The sequence below is a fragment of the Propithecus coquereli genome, unplaced genomic scaffold, assembly GCF_000956105.1.
Source record: "Propithecus coquereli isolate 6110/MARCELLA unplaced genomic scaffold, Pcoq_1.0 Scaffold12, whole genome shotgun sequence".
Lineage (NCBI taxonomy): Eukaryota > Metazoa > Chordata > Mammalia > Primates > Indriidae > Propithecus > Propithecus coquereli.
The window spans coordinates 9,157,447-9,177,409 of NW_012136080.1; the positions used below are offsets into that span (position 1 = coordinate 9,157,447).

At 39.6% G+C, this 19,963-nt stretch overlaps 1 protein-coding gene across 2 annotated transcripts in view; it reads left to right on the top strand.

The window, feature by feature from the left end:
• Window positions 1-699: 699 nt before the first annotated feature.
• The window catches only part of ACPP (acid phosphatase, prostate), a 46,065-nt gene continuing 26,801 nt past the window's right edge, over window positions 700-19,963 (top strand). The window contains exons 1-4 of one of the 2 annotated variants that reach the window (XM_012664490.1): window positions 700-900; window positions 12,644-12,739; window positions 15,615-15,701; window positions 16,157-16,309. In XM_012664490.1, coding sequence (XP_012519944.1) covers window positions 781-900; window positions 12,644-12,739; window positions 15,615-15,701; window positions 16,157-16,309 — 456 coding nt within the window. In that variant the 5' untranslated portion in view covers window positions 700-780. The remainder of the gene's footprint in view (window positions 901-12,643; window positions 12,740-15,614; window positions 15,702-16,156; window positions 16,310-19,963) is intronic. The other variant, XM_012664496.1, reaches the window with a different exon arrangement.

The following is a 19,963-nucleotide window of genomic DNA, read 5'->3' on the forward strand; positions in this document are numbered from 1 at the left end:
GCTGGAGAGAGGCCAGGGTGTGGCTCACCCAGAATGTAAGGCTTACAGCCAAAGGTGATGACTGACAATACAGAGTTGTGGGTATGTTTGGTTTGGGGATATTTAAAAAAAAAAAATAACTGTGTCAGGTTTTGAAAGGGACTGCCAATTCTAATTTTGAGATGCCACAAGAGATCCCCAAATGTCTTAAGGTATAACTAAAAATTTTCAAGATAAACTTGCTCTTACTTTTCTTCAATTTAAAAACACCTCTAGAGGCTACATCTGAGTTTTGGAAAAAGTGGCCATATTTGGCAAGGGAATAGGCCCAAAACACATATCAATAACCCACAGTTCCTTCCAGATTTCTCCTCTTACAATTCTGGATTTCCAAAAGATTAAAAATCACTGGCCTAACGTTTCTAAAGGTCAGGGTAGATCCCTTTCCCAAGTGACAGCCACAAAGTCAATGTTATAACATATCCCACCTAAAGAAAAGATCAAGATAAACTGAAAACAAGAAAAGAAGGTCTGCTAACATGCCCTGTGACCTTGAGCAACAGTGTTCCCCTCTCTGGACCTCAGTGTCCTAATTTAAATTCAGGAGACTGTGATCTCTAACTCTCAGCTCAAAAACTATAAGTTGTTATTACATGCCACACCCCGCCCCAAGCTTCCTGGAAATTTTACTATTTATGAGGGTGGCTCCTCCTTCCCTTGCAATCCTTTGATTAAATAGCTTCCCCTCAAAAGGCTTTTGAAGTGGAGGCAGTACTTCTGCCAGAAACAGCTCTCCCCAGCATGAGCGCTGCACCCCTCCCCGGGGCCAGGGCAGCCAGCCTTCTCCTCGGCTTCTTGCTTCTGCTTTTCTTCTGTCTAGACCACGGTGTGCTAGCCAAGGAGTTGAAGTTTGTCACATTGGTAAGTAGCCTTTTCTCATTGCTTTTCCCTTAAAACTGTGTTACCAGCAAGATCTGAAAAGCCAAGTGCTCCGTTTCATTTCACCTTTGTATTGTCTCCGGAGACCAGGCTCTGTTCAAACTCAGAAAGTGAATAATCAGGTTTCACAAGTTCCTCTAAATAAAGACCTAACAAAAAGGTGGTTTTTATTTTGTTTTGTTTTATGGTTGGTTTTTTGTTTGTTTGTTTTTTGCCTTTGCCAATGTTACATATTTACTTACTTTACAACTGCCTCGAATTCAGATTCTTTTTGAAAGCCCCGTGAGTCCAGGAGAAGCTGCAGCTAGCGCTGTGTACCAAGAGCTGAACTGGCTTCCTTCAATTTAATGATCACTTGTTTGCAAATCAAGAAACGATCATTTTCTGAAGTAGTCCGTTCCCCTTTTGTTTATCAGGAAGTTGGAACAAATATTTGTAAATAGCCTTGGAAGTATAAAAGTAAAGCTATACTCAGTTTTAGGATGATTTCCTGATGTATGGATTTAGTTGACCATTAAAAGTATATTTTTCTCTACCCACCGTGTGTGTGACAAGTTATGAAAAAAGGCAGGGGAGAATGGCTAATGCATGATGTCAGGAAAGAAAATATAGTGTTGGCATTGTGTAAAAATAGATGGAAAGAGGGTTTGCAAAGCGAAGGGGATTTACTACCATACAAAGGAATCTGATTATCTGTCTCCATATCTTTTTTGTGGTTGTTTCACTCTCTGCCTCCAAGCCTCTCCTTGTCTTTCACAGTCTCTCTCACTTTCTCTTCCCTACATTTTTTTATTTGATATAGTGAAAGTGGGTTGATAAGTAAATTTTCTTTCTGTTGGTATACTCAAAAATTATTTTTATAATTTGGAGCAAGTTCACCTTTAACTTAAAAATTAAACATGAAGTTCTTGTTTTCTCAGCATGGAGTATTCAGAACTCTTAACAGAAAATCTAATAACCCCATGCTTATCTAAATCATGATTCCTAGTCCAATAAATCTTTCTTAGGTTGTGAGTTAACAATGATAGAAAACCAGGGAACATACCATCAATTTATTTACAAACAATTCACTAGCTGTCAGAGTCCTGTGTCGGAAAAAACAGCATAACACTGTGTATTGTCTATGGGGAAACCCAAGGGGGCTAGACTTTTATTTACATTCATAGTTTTCTTGCCAAGATGTGCATTAAAAAGTGTAGGGACTGCAGAAATTATACTGCATCTGCCATTCTTGTCATACTATCAACTTGAGACAAGCTGGTAGAGTGGCAATCCTCTTTGAGACACTATAGTGAACTCCAAGTTAACTGCATGTGGTGGATTCTCTCCTCCATGTTTTATCCAGAGCCCAGGCTAACTTCCCTTGACTACTAAATTGTTATGGGTTTCCTTCCCTCTCTCCACTTTTGGTTAACATATATTCAGGAGCTTCAAGTTAATTCTTCCCTAAGGAAAACCAAAGTACAAAGGTAGCTCTCTTAGAGCTAAAAAACTAACAAATATTGAGCAAAGCCAGTGTTAACTATTTTTCCTACCATGGCTTTCTTCCATTAATGGTAAATGAAGGGCAACTGAATATATTTTTCCCGGCCCTTACAAAACAACTTCTATCTAAGACTTAGACTCTATCTAAACCAGAAGATATCACTTTTTTCTTTTTATTGATTAAAGAGAATATTTGGTTATAATGATTAAATTATGTACTCAGGAAAATCCTTAGAAAATTATTAGGAAAACCACAATAAAAGAAAGGTGCCCCTAATTAAAGTAGTAATATTAATGATAATAACCAATAGTTAATTGAGTGCTTACTGTATACAAGGCACTGTTCTGAGACTTTAATATGAATTATGTCACATAACCCTATAAAGTAGGGTTGCTAGATAAAATACAGGAAGACCATTTGAATTTGAATTTCAGATAAACAGTAAATATTTTTTTAGGATAAGTGTGTCCCATGGAATATTTGGGCATCCTGAATTTTTATTTCCAAATCTGGCAACCATTCTATAAAGTTTTGTAGACTTACGAATCCTATTTTATAGATAAAGAAATTGAGGCACAAAGAGGTTAGGCAACTTGTCTATGGTCACACAGCTGGAATGATGGAGACAGGATTTGAACCCAGGCTGTCTGACCCCAGAGGCCACTCCCTTAGCACTAGACAAAGTCTGTCCTGTGTGCGTGTGTGTGTGTGTGTGTGTGTGTGTGTGTAATCCAGCACGTGGAGCTGGTCTGAGGTCCCCCTGTAAGGTTTGCTGTTAATAGCTTGACTCAGAAGCAGCAGGTGGTTTCTGTACTTTTCTTCTGTCATCCAAGAAAAATAAATCTTCCCCAATTCTGTAAAGCTGTTTTCTGGCAGAAATAGCAGGAAATTGTCCTTGGTTCTTGTTTTCTCCCACAGACAGAGTCATAACATGATCTTTTAAAACAGATTAACCAAGTGTGTCCCATGGAGTGCTAGTTTTTCAAGGTGTTAACAGGTGTTGCATGGGGAACAAAACGGGTTTCAGTAATCAAGTCAGCTTTGGGAACAGAATTGGGTTAAACTGCATTTACCAAAAAAAGTTTTCTTTGATATTAAAGGCTCCTTAAAGTCTTTCATATGCTAACATGCATGGTGTCTTTCAAGAAATGGATCTAGTAAATTGTGTTTCCAAAACTTTGATTACAGCATCCACCTCCCCTTTTTTTTCCAGTGTCTCATAGAAAACACTTAGAGAATTGCTATTTTTAACTTCACATAGAGAGAATAGTAAGTATGATGAATCTAGGTGTACCTATAAACCAGCTTCAAAAACTATTACACTCATGACCAATCTTGTTTCATCTTTATGCCCACTCATTTCCCCCACACACCTACTTGACTTTTTTCAAGCAATCTCCTGCATCTATTATCACATTCAGAAATAGGGAACTGCCATTTTAAAGCACTCTCTCTTCCCTAAACCAGGGAAAAACCACAAGCTCAGGTGATCTAAGAGAAAATTTCCATCTCATGCCACTGGTGCTTTACAAAGAAAGGGATGATGAGTCACCATATATATGCTCTTCTCCTTCTTCATGGTTGACATTTTTCATGCAGAATTCTTACCCAAGTCTTAGGATATTCTTGACGGAAATAGCCTCCAAATCCTAAGCACATAAGCTATACACTGGAGTGGGTAACTTGTATATTGTGTTTGGGCAAATTCAAATGATGCAGTCAGGACCCATTTCCAGGGATAGCAGACCTTTGGGTTCTTCCTGCTCCTGCTCCTCAGGCTGGCAGGACAATCCTGTTATTAATTTTCTAAAGCTATTTGCTAGAAGTTGAAGGCCACTCCTGGAAAAGCATTGAACTTCTATTAATTAAAGTTCCAGCACCATTGACCAGGTTGGGCCACGGACGGGTCATTTAATCCAGCTGAGTTTCAAGTGCCCCAAACTTAAAGGTGGGGATAATGATCATAATTATGCTTCCTGCTTCATGAAGTTGTCTTTAGGATAAAATGATGTGATATACACATAAAAGTATAAACCATGATACAAATGCTGGGAGTCGTCAGTCTAAAACAGAAGCAGTCCAACTTTTTGGATAAAATCTAGATGATCCTTAATTATTCTCTTCTTTTAAACTGTGGTAAAACACACATAACATAAAATTTACCATCTTAACCATTTTTAAGTGTACAGTTCAATGGCATTAAGTGCATTTACATTGTTGTGTTATCGTTACCACTATCCATCTCTAGAACTCGTTTCATCTTGCAAAACCAAAACTCCATACCCATTAAACAATAGCTCCCCATTTCCTCTCTTCCTCATCCCTGGCAACGAGCATTCTACTTTCTGTCTTGATGAGTTCGACTCTGCTAGGTACCTCATGTAAGTAAAATCATGCAGCATGTGTCCTTTTGTGACTGGCTTGTTTTACTTAGCATCATGTCCTAAAGATTCTAGAGAATTTTTCATTATTCTTGAGCTTATAAATTTAATAGGTGTACATGTGGTAATTTGAAGAAAATAAAGAAAGGAGAACAGAGATATTAGATAGTTATCATCTCCACTAGAACGTTAGACTAACTGCTTAGCTTGTTCATATTGTTTGTACTTAAGTGTTACCCACCTGTGAATTCTAACTTATTTTCTCTTGCGGGAGACATACTTCTGTGTGTCAAGTATGGCTCAAGGAGGGGAGAGCTAGAGGGGAGGACAGAGAGGGGGGCCACTACCACAGTTCCGGCAAAGCATAATGAAGACCTGAGTTGGCTCAGAAAGCAGTAGAATCGGAAAGAAAAGATGATTAGAAAAATTGTATTGTGAAGGCAGAATCCCTGTGGGTTGAATATATTAAGGAAGAGAAAGAAACCAAAATGACCCTGAGTTTTCTAACTGGGTTACTGGAAAGACAATGATGCCATGGAGAGAGGATACATAAATGGCATTAAACATTTGAAATTCTTAAAAAGGAAAGTAATGATATTCTGTACTACACAATACACTATATCGCAGTGGTTAACAGTGCAGGCCCAAGAATCAGACCATACCACTTGGTTGAGTTTATGGTAAAAAAAAAAAAAAAAAAAAAATGAATCAGACCAGCTGGGTTTAAATGCCAGCTCAACCTCTTACCAGTTGTGTGATTTTGGATGAGTAATTTAACCAGTCTATGCCTCAGCTTCATCCTCAGTAAAATGGGCATAATAGTGCCTCATAGAGTCATTGTGAGGCTTTAGTTAATATATAAAAAATGCTTATAAGCCTATCTGGCAAATGCCTAAAATATCATAGCTATTATTAATGTACATATACTAGCACAATTACCCCATGTGTGTGTTTTATAATGTTAATATAACCAGTTAATTAAAATGTCAGTTTTTTCCACTTGTTCTCTTTATCCTCAAAAGGATGAAGTATTTACATGCCTCTTTTCTTTTAAGTTTGATCAGTTTTCTTCCCAGCATTGGGCCCCTGGCCCAATAATAACTGGAGAAATATATATTCAAAATGTGATTCTGAGAATTAAACAGATTTTACTCGTTGACTTACTGATCCAAATGACTTACTGGTCCTTTCCTTCATAACTTTTGACTGGAATAGACTATTGACTACGACCCTGTTACGTGCCTTCATCTTCATTGTTCATGTTTAAATATCTTTGAATGCAGTCATGAACTTCTAAAGATCCGGAAATCTTTTTTTTCGCTTCTATTAAGGTAAAAATTACAATTGTACCTATCAGATTGTGAGCATCCACCAGATGCCAGGTTCTTTATTTTTGTATTTCAAATCCCCCAATTACCCATAAGACTTATAATATTATCTTGGTATTATGTAAGAGTAATAAAAAAGGAGCTGGAACTTATATTTTGTGTACTGGGGACCCAAGATGTAACTGTTCTGATGGCCCATACAGAATTTCTGGGTTGGTTTTTAAAAAGATGTACAAAACTCTCCACTGGAAAACAAAACCTAGGTCTCCTGCCTCAGTTCACAAACAGCCTTGCATACAATCTCTCCTCCCTGATACATGGCTTCCTAATCACCAGAGCCAAGGAGCAGCACCACTGTCTATGGAGACCTTCAGGTTTTTCAGAGACATTTGCTGGGGAGACCACAATGCACTGAGTGTTGTGCTGAGCCAAGTAGGAGGTCGGAGCAGTTTGCTTCCCTGAGCTTCTTCCCAGTTTTACGCCGATGCATTTTGCAACCTTTCGGGGTGGTGAATTGATCAGGGAAATTTTATTTGACTAGAGACATTTCAGCCAACCAGGTAACCCCATGGGCTCTTGAAGTTTTCAAAGTGTCCTAAATCCAAAGAAATACTAGTCCTGTTAGGGAAATAAACATACAGGAGAGATGATTAGAAATCAATAGATGTGTTTCTTGAAGGAAAGGACTCGGTTTCCCTTTGCTTAACAGGTAGTGCTCATTTGCCCTCTCTGCTGCAAACTATTGCCAGTAGGAAAGAAAGCATATATGGTAGCTAAGTGAAATGTCTGAATAACATATTAACAACAACAAAAATTACAGAACTGTGATAATAAATCACATATATTGAATGCATCCTGTGTGCTCAGTACTGTACTGATGGCTTTACCTACATTATACATTACATTCTTGTGATGTCCCTGCATAGTAAATAATGATTTTCTTGTCTTACAGGGAAGGAAATTGAGGCATCCAGACTTTTAATTTAAATCTTTTTCCCACGGTCACCAGTCTAGTCATTGACAATGCAGGAATTTGAACCCAGGTCTAACCCACTGGAAACCCAGGCCTTCTCTGACTTACCTATGATACAGCTTCTACACAGTGTAACACCCCGTTTTCATCACTTCCCTTTCCTACAGGTTTCTGTGCTCTTCCTGGGCCCTGCATCAAAGTCTTGTTAGCCTTGTCCTGATTTCTTCACGGAGAGTGCAGGACATATGCTCCCATGATTTCTCTCATAGTCAGACAGCCTATTTTCTTACCTCAGAAATGGCGCTCATTTACATGACCCGTGTATTTCTGCCCAAACTCTTTCACTTTTTAATCCTCTTTACCACTAGATTTATTTCTCAGTTCTTAAAAGAAGAAAATACTCTACTTATGGCAAGTTTTGTCCATTAAGAGATTTTTACAACTTAAAGTGCACCCTAATAAAATAGGGAGAGGAGTTTAATGTCAAAACGGAAGGTCCCTTTCAGGATTTCCAGAATCATCTCAAAGTTTTATGATGTGTCTTGAGTTCGAAACCTGAAAGGAGAACATGATAGTTTATGAGACTCCAATCTAGCCAGGAGCAGAGTCACTGTCCTAGAAGCAAAGGCACAAATGGAGGGGATAGAGGGTGCTATGATTTGAATGTCTGACCGCTCTGAAACACGTGTTGAAACAATCCCCAACGTAACAGTGTTAGGAGGTGGGGCCTTAAGAGGTGATTGACTCATGAGGGCTCAGCCCTCGTGAATAGATTAATCCATTTGTGGATTAATAGATTAATGGGTTAACAAGGGAGTGGATTAGTTAGCACAGAGTGAGTCTGTTATAAAGCCCGTTTGGCTCTCAGTGTGCCCCCCGGCCCTGTGATGCCTTCAGCTGTGTTATGACACAGCACAAGGGCCTCACCAGAAGCTGACCAGACATGGCTGCCCCATCTTGGACCTGCCAACCTTTAGAATCATGAACAAAATAAACCTCTTTCCTTTATTAAATTACTCAGTCTCAGGGATTCTGTAATAGCAACAGAAAATGGGCCAAGACAGAAAGGAAAGATGAGGGAATGAAAAAAGGGGGAGAAGAAGCACACACACCACACCTTGCTAGTAAATAAGGATGAAAATCAAAAGCCCTTGTGAAGTGAGAAGATTGGAAACAAACCCATAATATACCTGGAGGAGCTAGACCCAATGCAAGATTCACTCATTCATCCGAACAGTCCTTTTTTGTTTATGACTATGGTCCAGACACTTTTTTGGAGTAATGCAGTGCTCATGACAACAAGGATTCTGCCTTCTAGGAGTACATGGGAATAAGAGCCAGATTTTTAAAAATTTAGTAAAAAATAAAAAACAAGAAAACGTCAGGAATATTTATTACAAATAAAACTAAAAGACAACGGAGATTGAGCAGAAGTTATAATGATGGTCAAGGGAGTCCTCTCTACAGAGGTCACATTTTTCAGGACAGACCTGAAATTAGTGGGTGTGTGTGCCAGAAGTAGGACATTCAAAGCAGACAGAACATCAAGGGCAAAGGCCCGAAGCTGGAACAAACTTAATATATTGGTTGGAACAGCAAGAGGGCCCATGTGGTCAAGTATGTTTAGCAATACTGTAAGGTGAGGACATGGAGGTGTCAGGGGCCAGGTCAGGTAGGGTCCTGTGGGCCCTTGTAAAGACTTTGAATTTTATGCAAAGAGCAATGGATCATGATGTAATGTCTAAGAGTGATGAGGGTATAATGAAACAAAACTAGCCACATACAAGTTGACAACTGTTGGAGCCAGTGGCAGGCTCATAGGGGCTCATTTTAAAAATCTCTACTTTTACATATCTTTAAGTGAATGTTTAGTAATACAATGAGAGAACATTAGAGAATTCCAAGCCATCAAGTGACATCTTCTGATTGGCATTTTCCTTTATTTCAGAATATTACTGGGGTATAAACATTTGGGTTACATGATTTGATTTTCTGCAGTTTGAGTCAAAGTTATATGTGTGCCCATCACCAAGATAGCATGCATTGTACCCATTAGGTATGAATTTACCCATCTCCTCCTCCCCAGTCCCACCTGCTTGGTTTCCATTGAGTTTCACTACTATATCTGATTGGCATTTTCTAAAAGAACACCTGACTGCTGCATGGAGAGAGGGACTGGTCACATCATCGATTGTACTCACCAGGGTCTCCATACTCTTAGTCACATGCCAAATCTGTTTAGCAGCCTCCACGGAGCAGGGTCATTCATGGGAGGACCAAACCACAGCTCTTTCAAAGAAAGTTACCTGTTATTTAAAAGGGTGAAGTGATTGTAGTGTGGGAGGAAAAGCCATGGGCTAACAATCATGAGAATTAGGAGCTCAGGACAGCTTACTCAATCTCTGAGCCTCAGTTTCCTTACTTGCTCAGTGCAGGTGCGCCAACCTGTCCTCATGGGGGATGTAAGAGTTTAAGGAGATAGCAGGGGAAGGATTTCACCTACCATACAGGGTTGTACATATGTGAGGGATAGTTATTATCTTGTATGTCTTCCTATTGCAATTACCACTAGTACTGCAAATAACACCATCTGCTGATACTGTATTGTTAGGTTTCTAAAGGACTTTATAGAGTATAATTGCTGGATTAAGAGCAGAAGTAATAAATTTGGTAGAGCAGCAGTTAAGAAGATTGCCCTACCACAGAGTTAAAGAACACCTAGGCATAGCCCAAGGGTTCCACCTGAATTTCAAAACTCCAAAAGCTCTAGGAATACCATCTGTGCATTTGGGGGTGCACACATGTGTGTGCACACACAAACTTTGATTTCGGGCCCCAGAGGTGGGGATTGGTTTAAGTGCTTCTGTAGGACATTCCTTCCAAAGAGTTCACAGTATGTTTGAGCCACTACCTCGGAAACACTTAAAACCTACTGAAACTAGGGGAGTACAATTATTTCTGAACTATAGGTCAGAGTGAGAAAGCTTGGCCAAGCCTTATGATTATGTTCCAGTGCTCTGCTCTTGAAGAAACACACCACTAAGGTGACCATGCTTGTTTTTCCTCCCCAGGCCATTCTGTCATTTTGTTGCATCATCTAGGTTTTATATTTTAAATAATGTACATAGTTCACGGTGCCTTAGGGATTGTTTCTGTACCAAGGTTTTGGTTTCTTCTGATGCAAAACACACACACACACACACGCACACACCCTTTCCAATCTTAGAGGAAAAGGGTAAATTGAGCAGAGTTTATAAAGAAGCCCTAGATGCCCAGACCACCCAGATTTAGGTGGTGGGACTCTAAGGAGTATGAACATAAGCGAAATGAACCTTTTACAGGTGATTAAGAATGCTGGTGTTGGAGACACACAGCATGTGTTTGAATTTCACGAATCTCACCTTTACCACTTACATGCTGTGTGAGCTGGGGCAGATCACTGAGGTCAATTTCCTTCTTCGTGAGACAGAAATAATGATAGTAACTGCTTTGTAGAATTGATGACAGGATTAAATGTATGAGAAATTCTTAGCACAGTTTCCAGGACAAAGCAAGTGTTCAAAAAATGTTGAGGGGTTTTTATGGTTATAGGCTGGTAGGAAGCGTAAATTATTTTACTACAATGTTCTGATTTCTCTTTGGCTAACTCAGTGGCTCTTAACTTGGGGTGATTTTCGTCCCCAAGGGACATTTGGTCTTTTCAGTTGTCACAATTGGGGGATGCTGCTAGACATTTCACAATGCACAGTATAGCCCTATGTCAAAGCCCCAAATGTCAACAGTACTGAGGTTGAGAAATTGTGGAAACTAAACAATGTGAGGGTTATATTAATAATGTATTGAAACCATATAACAATTACTCAGATCTGGGAAAGTATTTTGCACAATTACCTGGAAGCTAAAAGGTCTAAAATGCATTTCAGTTGTGGAAAGAGAGGCTAACTGATGGTTAGCCTTGATCATTTCTGATCATGACCAACTCACCCCTAGAGACCATAGGTGCTCGCAAGGGAATATGCAGCTGTTCTTCCTGCCACAAGGGAACCATTCATGACAGTAATTCCTCACCTGACCAAAATTTCTTAAGAGCCATTGTACCATTGTTCCTATTTACTGTAGCCTGTTCTACCAAGGTTTTAATTTCTCACTTGTTTAGGGGGCCAAAAATCAGGTTTTTTCAGATATCAGAGACACAACCCAGGTCTTACAAGCATCTCCCACTTCCCTGGAATCCCTTCTCAAAGATGACTAAAGTTTGAGACTATTCCTTTTTTATTATTTTTTGATACAGAGTCTGGCTCTGTTGCCCGGGCTAGAGTGTCATGAGTTTGCCTAGCTCACAGCAACCTCAAACTCCTGAGCTTAAACAATCTCTCTGCCTCAGCCTCCCAAGTAGCTGGGACTACAGGCATGTGCCACCATGCCCAGCTAATTTTTTCTATTTTTAGTTGTCCAGCTAATTTCTTTCTATTTTTCAGTAGAGACGGGGTCTTGCTCTTGCTCAGGCTGGTCTCCAACTCCTGACCTCGAGGGACCCTCCTGCCTCGGCCCCCCAGAGTGCTAGGATTACAGCTGTGAGCCACCACACCCGGCCTAGACTATTCCTTATTCAGTGTCTACTGAACTATTTTATAAGATTTCGAAAGAGCAGGCTATTGATTTACTTTTCAATGGAACATCTTAGGTAGTATAAGTAACAGATAAAGCAAGGTGTTATGCAGTCCTCTTCTATATTAAAAATATTTGCTAACATCAGTGTAGACTTCATCTTGTACTTCTTGAGTGTTTTCTTATCTTTTGCTTATAAAATTGTTTTGTGTTTGGCTTGGTATCCTACTCAGAAAGCATATTAGAATCAAAGTACCACGATTTCAAAAGTCCAGGCTACTCTCCCCAAAGGGAAATGTGCAATCAAAATAGCATGACATGCATACAAATCCAAAAGTATGTTATTAGAGTATTGAGAATCAGCTTTTCTAATCTTCCCACCTGCAATTCCTTTATCCCTAACCTCCTTAAACCTAGTAAATCATTAGCTCTAAAGTGTCACAAATTGTACGTGGCATTTGAAAGCCATTAGTTTTTATTATACGTGAAAATTTTAACACCATTATCACTATAATCATAATTAAGGGAGGAATACTTCTCATCAGAGTTTGTCTGAAACAAAGTGATCTTGTAAGTATTATATTCCTTCCTGTCCTAATATACAAACCCATCTCCATGTGTGTATTACCTGCTTTCTAATGGTTAATCACCTTGATTCTTACATTACCTGAAACATGGAAAGTGTTAGTGAGCTTAGAATAGCAGTTCTTAACTTGAGATTTATCTGGGGATATTTTAAAATTCTGGTGCCCTGGCCACACCACAGACTAATTAAACCCAAATCACTAGGGGTGGGACCCAATCCTCACAATCTCTTTAAACTCTCCAGGTAATTCCAATGGGCAGCCAAGATTGAGAACTAGTGGTTTAGAAGAAAATCCATTATAATGAGCATAAGCAAAACACCCAAGTGAAGTTTGTAACGTTACTGTCTCACATCTATTTTCAGGTATTTCGGCATGGAGACAGAAGTCCCATTGAAACCTTTCCTAACGACCCTATTAAGGAATCCTCATGGCCACAAGGATTTGGCCAACTCACCCAGGTTGGTTGGGTTTTCACCTAAAAGGTTTGTTGTTGAATCTTAAGGGAAAATATGTGTAGAATTGTCTGTTTTGATATGTTTCCCCTGTTGGCTTTTCTTAAGCATAAGAGATATATATGGACAACAGAAGAATATATGAGCTTAGAAATGTTGAAAAGAGCCAAGAGATACTTACATGCCAGCCTCTGGGTTTCTCGGGCTTCACTTAAGACAGTAAAAAATAGTCTTGTAATCAACAAGCTGAATCAACAGTATTGGGGAAACATGATTCCTCTGGAATTGCCAATAGCAGAACTTGATTTCTTGTCAGCTGGATATATTGGGATTCAATCCTTCTTAGAAGTAGTCAAACACAGGGAGTCCTACTTTTTAAAGAGCATCTAAGGAGAAGGTGAACTGGGGAGTGAAGGCATCTTGAGTCACTGTTCCAGGGTCCTACCCTCCTTCACTTGTGAGATTGACTGGTTCTTCAGTTTGGAGCCACAAGGCCAGGTGCATTGCTTTTGTCTTGACCAAAGTACTGTTTAAATCTATTAAGATAGCGTCACAGAATGTTTAGAGTTGACTATCTCCAAAACTAAGGGGTCTTAATCTTGCCCAGACATTAGAGTTATCTGGAGATGCTTAAAAATATTGATGTCTGGCCGAGCATGGTGGCTCACACCTATAATCCCAGCACACTGGGAGGCCAAGGCAGGAAGATTGCGAGCCTGAGCAAGAGCCAGAAGCCATCTCTACCAAAAATAGAAAAAAATGGCTTTTACTAAAAATAGAAAAAATAGCCAGGTGTGTGGTGCACATCTGTAGTCCCAGCTACTTGGGAGGCTGAGGCAGGAGGATTGCTTGAGCGCAGAAGTTTAAGGTTGTGGTGAGCTGTGATGACACCACTGCACTCACCTCAGGATGACAGAGTGAGACTCTGTCATAGACAGATAGATAGATAGATAGATAGATAGATAGATAGATAGATAGATAGATTTCTGCCTGGGAGGTTCTTATTTAATTGGTCTAGAATGTGGCCTGGGCATTGGGATTTTTAGAAGCTCCTTAGTTGTTCAGTTCACTCTATTGTGCAGCCAAGGCTGAGAATTACTGCCCTATGTTTCATAGAGGAGAAAACTCAAAAAGGCTATTTGAGGCCACCATCTTCTGGTTTCCATGTCAGAGACCTTCCCACTATAACCTACCCATCTTCTGGCTCTTGGAATGAGAGAAGGGTAACAAAAATTGAGGTTTGCTTAATACTTATGGCTCTGTAGAAACTCCTGTTCCATTACTATCCTTTCTCAGTAAGACCAAAAGATTCTTCTAGACTGCAGAATCTGGGTTCTTCTGGAAGTCCCTTGACTTCAGATTCTACTACAGCAGTGTTTCTCAAGCTTCCATGTGCAAATGAATCACTTGGGGATCTTTTTAAAATGCAGATTCTAATTCAGCAGGTCCGATATAGGACCTGAGATTCTACCTGTCTAATGTACCTCAGGTGATGACAATGGTGTTTGTACATGGACCACTTTTGAAGTAAGGAGATTCTAGAGCTCAGATTCCTAGTTGGCCACATACTTCTAATCTGCATAACAATGAAGTGATGGCTTGCTAGACCAGTGGTTCTCGAAGTGTGGTCCCTGGACCAGCAGCATCACCATCACCTGGGAACTTGTCAGAAATGTAAATTCTCTGGCCCCACCCTATACCCAGTGAACCAGAAACTCTGGAGTTAAATCCCAGATATCTGTGTGTTAATGAGTCTTCCAAGTGATTCTGTGCATGCTAAAGTTTGAAAATCATTGCTCTACACAGAAGATGACTACTTCCTCCAAAGTCAGCTGTAAGTTAGAACACAATCAGACCCAAGGTACCTGCTTCTCAGCTATCCAGGTCATGGCGCATTATTCCTTTTCCACTTTCATCCCCATCCTACATGGGATGTGATGATGGAGGTGGACAAGAGTGACAAGCAAATGACAAGTGGGACCAAGCAGCAGCCACACTGACAACATCCTCTCTGGCTCCTAAAGCTCTGGAGAGGCTCTTAAAGACAAACTTGAATGCAGTGCTTCGCAAAGCATGGTGCTCTACTACCTACATCTGAATCACTTGGAGTACTTGTTAAAATGCAGATTCCAGGGCCCCACTCAGGCTCTAATGAGTTGGAATCTCTGGGGAAGATGCTGAGGACTCCGCATTTCAACAAGGACCTATAGATAATTTTCTCTCAGATGCACAGTAATGCTTGCAGACCATTGAGCTAATGCAATGTATCTCAATGATTATTGCCCATCAGAAGTTCTTGGAGAGCTTTTAAAAAACAGATTCCTGAGCTCCACCCCCCAAAAATTCTGGTTCAGTAGGTCAAGATTGGGGCTCAAGAATTTTATTTCTGTCATGCTCTCAAGTAATGCCAATACTGCTGATCCACACACCACACTTTTAGTAACAGCCTCTAATTTTTTATAAACCAGGAATGAATAAACTGTGCAGATAATAAATCATTGCACTCAGAGGTTGAAAAGGACCTTCAAATTCATAAAGTCCAATCTCATCGGATGGATGAATTTATTCCACAAAATCCCAACAAGGATGCCACTACACCAGAGATAAACCATGTACTTTAATCAGCTCAATCACCAACTATCAATTAAGCACTTACTATGTACAAGTCTCTGTGTTAAAGTGTTAATGAAGATGAATGAGTTTCTTCAGGGAGCCATGATTAAAGACTACAGCTTTCTTTTCTCATTTTTATGTAAATATGTGTTGTTATTGTGGAACTATGAAAGCATACCATTGTTTACCCATATAAATTTGATATGAGACAAACTTCTATGATAATGCAATTCATAGAACTTTCTTTTGCTTTTATTTTTTCCCATAGCTAGGCATGGAGCAGCATTATGAACTTGGAGAGTATATTAAAAAAAGATACAGCAAATTCTTGAATGAGTCCTATAAACACCAACAGGCAAGTTGGGGAAGCCAAAAGTGGGAAGCTTGACCCTCGAAAGAATTAAAATAATTCTGCTCATGTAAAAGTGCTTTGCCTGTTTTCAAAGGAACTTATATAAGTCAGAGATCTGGTTTACAAATGTACTCCTCTTTATACAATTATTTTGCTACTAAAATGTTCTGAATATAAGTTCTAAATGTTATGTACACCTGTTTAAATACTTTATCTTGGCAAAGAGCCACATTTAATTGGTCTCATTTGTCAATTCAATTGTTCGCCTACCATGCCTACCATGGCATGCTCATATTACTTGTTCCATAACAGGTATTATGCTTATGATGTTACAACAATGTTTGCTAATATTTTAACATGGGTGTCCTGCCCTTTCTCTAATACCTTGTCAGCTCCACAGGGGAAAAAACCCTCATGTTTCCTCTACGTTGGCTTCTGTTTTGATTTTTCTGCTCTAGATTTATATTCGAAGCACAGACGTCGACCGGACTTTGATGAGTGCCATGGCAAACCTTGCAGCCCTGTTTCCCCCAGAAGGTACCAGCATCTGGAACCCCAGCCTGCTCTGGCAGCCCATCCCCGTGCACACAGTCTCTCTTCCTGAAGATCGGGTCAGTATACTAGGAAAATTGGGAGATTCCATTTGTGCCTGAAAGGAGGAAGGCAGGCTGCTCAGTACTTGTGGATTTGGAAGTCTGAACATTCCTTGGGCTGTACAATTTTAATTCTTTCTTAAATCAAAGTGCAAAGGACAATATAGGGCATGAAAAGTCCTAGGCAACCGAGAGTAGGAACCAAATTTTTCTTTGGATCTTTATCATCCACTTTGTTTTGCCACTCTTTCAACTTTCGGCAGTTTGCCCCCTCTATTTTACACGCGCACACACACACACACACACACACACACACACACCCCTCTCCCAGTGCTCTGCCTTCAATACCCAGGCTTTTGGTGCCCCACACAGGTTTTATCCCTCCCCAGAATATCCAAAGTTCTCTGTACCTACCAAACACTCCTCCCTTCACGAAAGATGCCAGAGGAAAAAAGAAAGATTTGAGTGTATAATTGGTGCCCAAAATTTTATATGTGTCCATTCAACAAACTTGAATGGACAATATTATTGTTTTCCTTTTACAGTGAGAGAAGTAAGTGCCCAGAGACGTTAAATAACAAACAAAATTGGTCCAGAGCCACATCTCTGGCAAGCCTCACCTCCAGGATTAAAACTAGGCCTAGTTCATTCCAGAGCAATTTTCTTCCCTGTAAAATAGTGGTCCTCTAACTTAGCTGAATATTAGAATCACCTGAAGAGTTTTTTAAAAAACTTTGATGCCCATGGCACTCCCCATAACAAATCAGAATCTGTGAGGGTGGGACCCAGGCATTAGTATTTTTTAAATAATCACCCTAGATTATTAGGTGGGGAGCCAAGTTTGAGAACCAGTTCCATAAGCCATGCTTCCTGAATGGGGCTGTTGGAGAAAAACTCTCAAATTTAATACACAGGGTGGGACTGATGAGGAACTCTTAGCCTTCTCAGAGGAACTGATATTTTTAAAATAGTAATAAATAAATATAACTAATCTTCCAGATGTGGAACTTAAGTTCATATGAAGGAAATAGTTTGAGACAAAGAATCCTTTCCTAATTTCCCTGAAGTCACCTCATAGGCATGACCATCTCATCTCTTTATGGGTGAAGCTTAGCCTGACTACTGGACCCAGCCTTTTGCCCAGTGATCTCTGGGGTAGGTTACTATCCTCTTTGTCCTGCCAGTACTCCTAGAAATGTGACTTAAGTGCTGCTAAATCCTAAATAGTGACTTAAGGATTTTTCCCAAATGCTTTGTAGAAACTCCCCTACTCTGTCAACCTCACTGGAGGTCAATCTACTCCAGCCACTTTTCTGGCATTTCTTGAAAAGACAGGGTGATTTATTTATATCTCTTTCCTTCACAGAATCAGCAGCAAAATACTATGATTGTGTTCTTAAGAGTTTGTGAATATTTTCTTCCAAAAATAAAAAAAAAATCACTTTTACCACAGTCTTTTTTCAGAGATAAAGACTGGATACTAGCACCAAATTTAGCCAAATATAAACCAAATTTAGCCAAATTTAACCCTTGATCCTGAATGATAGTAATTAAATAAATAGTAAAGAGAATGTAGGTGCTGTTAGAAGAGGAAGAGAGAAAGAGGGAGAGTGAGGGAGAGGGAGAGAAGAAAGCAACATTGTCTACCTATGACTTCCAGCTTCCTACTCACTAAGGTGAAAAAAATTCTGTCAATTAAGAAATCTAACAAAATCAATCAGTCAACGCAAGGTTATTCCCTGAGCTGTGCTAAGTGCTATGGGGACATGTGAGGCCAAGTTTCTTCCCTAATTCATAATGTGTTTGATGAAAGCAGATCAGTACGTGAGAAACGTGTAGAAGGCAGTACAGGATGGTGGGCAATGATCGCAGGTGCAAGCTGTCTGTGCTGGATGAATTCAGAGAACGAGACATGCGTGGCGCTGTCCCAGGGCAGTCACTCAAGTCTTCACAGAGAGACTGGGAACTTGAACCAGACCTCATGGGAGGGGTAGGAAAGCAGAAGAAGGCAGCACAAAACCATGGTACTGAGTGAATATGCAGAGTGCTAGTTATTCTGTGTCCAGAGTTCATATTTAGCAAGAATGAAAATGAGATTGAATAGCTATATTGGGTGCAGATTAGAGAATCCAAATTTAATAGTTCAAAGAAATCTTGAGCTGAAAGAAAGGAAGTGTGTTGTTAGAAGGGCTGGATTTGAAGTTGAAAAACCTTAGTCTGATAGCCAACTACCAATTCGGTTATATGACTCTGAGTAACCTCCCTACGTCTCAGTCTTCTTTTCTGTAAAATGGAAACAACTGTAGTCACCTAACTTCTTCTTGGGGATTTGTGAAAGTTATCAGTTAAGAAATGGAAAAGACATTGTACACTTCAAAATTCTGGACAGATGTCTGCGCAGTTATTCTGTTTACTTTCAGCCTGACAGTTTGTGGATGAGAAAACTCAAGTTCAGGGAGGCAAAGTAATTAATTAAAACCTAAACTTCTTAATAAACAGTCTTCTGCTTTTTTCCTCAACAATATCATTTTTCTCCTATAAAAAATTTGAAAACCATGCAGGGAAATTTAGACTTAAAGCAATGGACATAAAAGAAACCTGTGTACATTCTTCCATATTACACACATGTGCTTACGGTGCTTTGAGGCATTTACTTGCCTGACAGTGGCTTGGAAGGAAAAGACATTGGAGTCTTGGAGAATAACTGTTGAAGTAAAGTGAAATAAAGGCCTGAAATTAGATGGTAAAACATGTTAGAGGAAGAAAAGCAAGGTAAGATAAGATGACACAGAATCAGAAATGACAGACAGGAAACAACTTATAAATGTTTTCTGAGTAAATACTTATATGCTGAACCCTGTTCTAGACATTGACAATACAGCAATTAACAAAAAGATCCTAGCCCTCATTGAGTTTAATATTCCATAGGAAATAGATAGATGATAAAGAAGTAAATCAATAAAATAATTTCAGGTGGTGATAAGCTCCTTGAAGTAAATAAAACAAGTTAATATTAATACGATAGTGGCTGGAGCAGGATGGCTAGGAGAGCTGGGGTGGAAGTCAGCTGGGGAGTGACGCAGGCAGGAACGCTTTATGCAGAGATCCTAGGCCTGTGTGTTCAGGGGACAGTTAGAAGGCTCACAGCGTTGCTGGAGGGCAGTGAGAGGACAAATAATAGGAAAGTAGAGCAGAGAGACTGCTAGGGGCCAACTCATGTAGACTCCTGTAAGTCACAGTAGTGAGTCTGGATTTTATTCCAGGTAAAATGGAAAGCCAAGGGAGGTCATGAACTAACAAGTGACATGATCTGATTGATGCTTTAAAAAAAGGTTAGTGTTTAAAAAGTAAAAAGGATCGGTGTAGCTGCTACGTGGAAAATGAGATGTGAAAGCAGAAAGAGTGAATGCCAATTGACCAAATAGGATAATCTCGCAGTAGTTGAAATGCAGGTCATGGCGGTTTGGCCTGGGAGAAGACAGTGAAGATAAAGAAAATAGGTCTTTTTTTTTTTTTTTTTTTTTTTCTTTTGTCCTTTTTTCTTTGTAACATATTCTCTCATATGATAGTTCATAATAATAGATGAATAGGAACAGAGCATATAATATCTAAGCTATTAATGAGAAATAAAGGAAAGATGAAGAAATCGTAATCTAAAACAAGTCAAGGAAA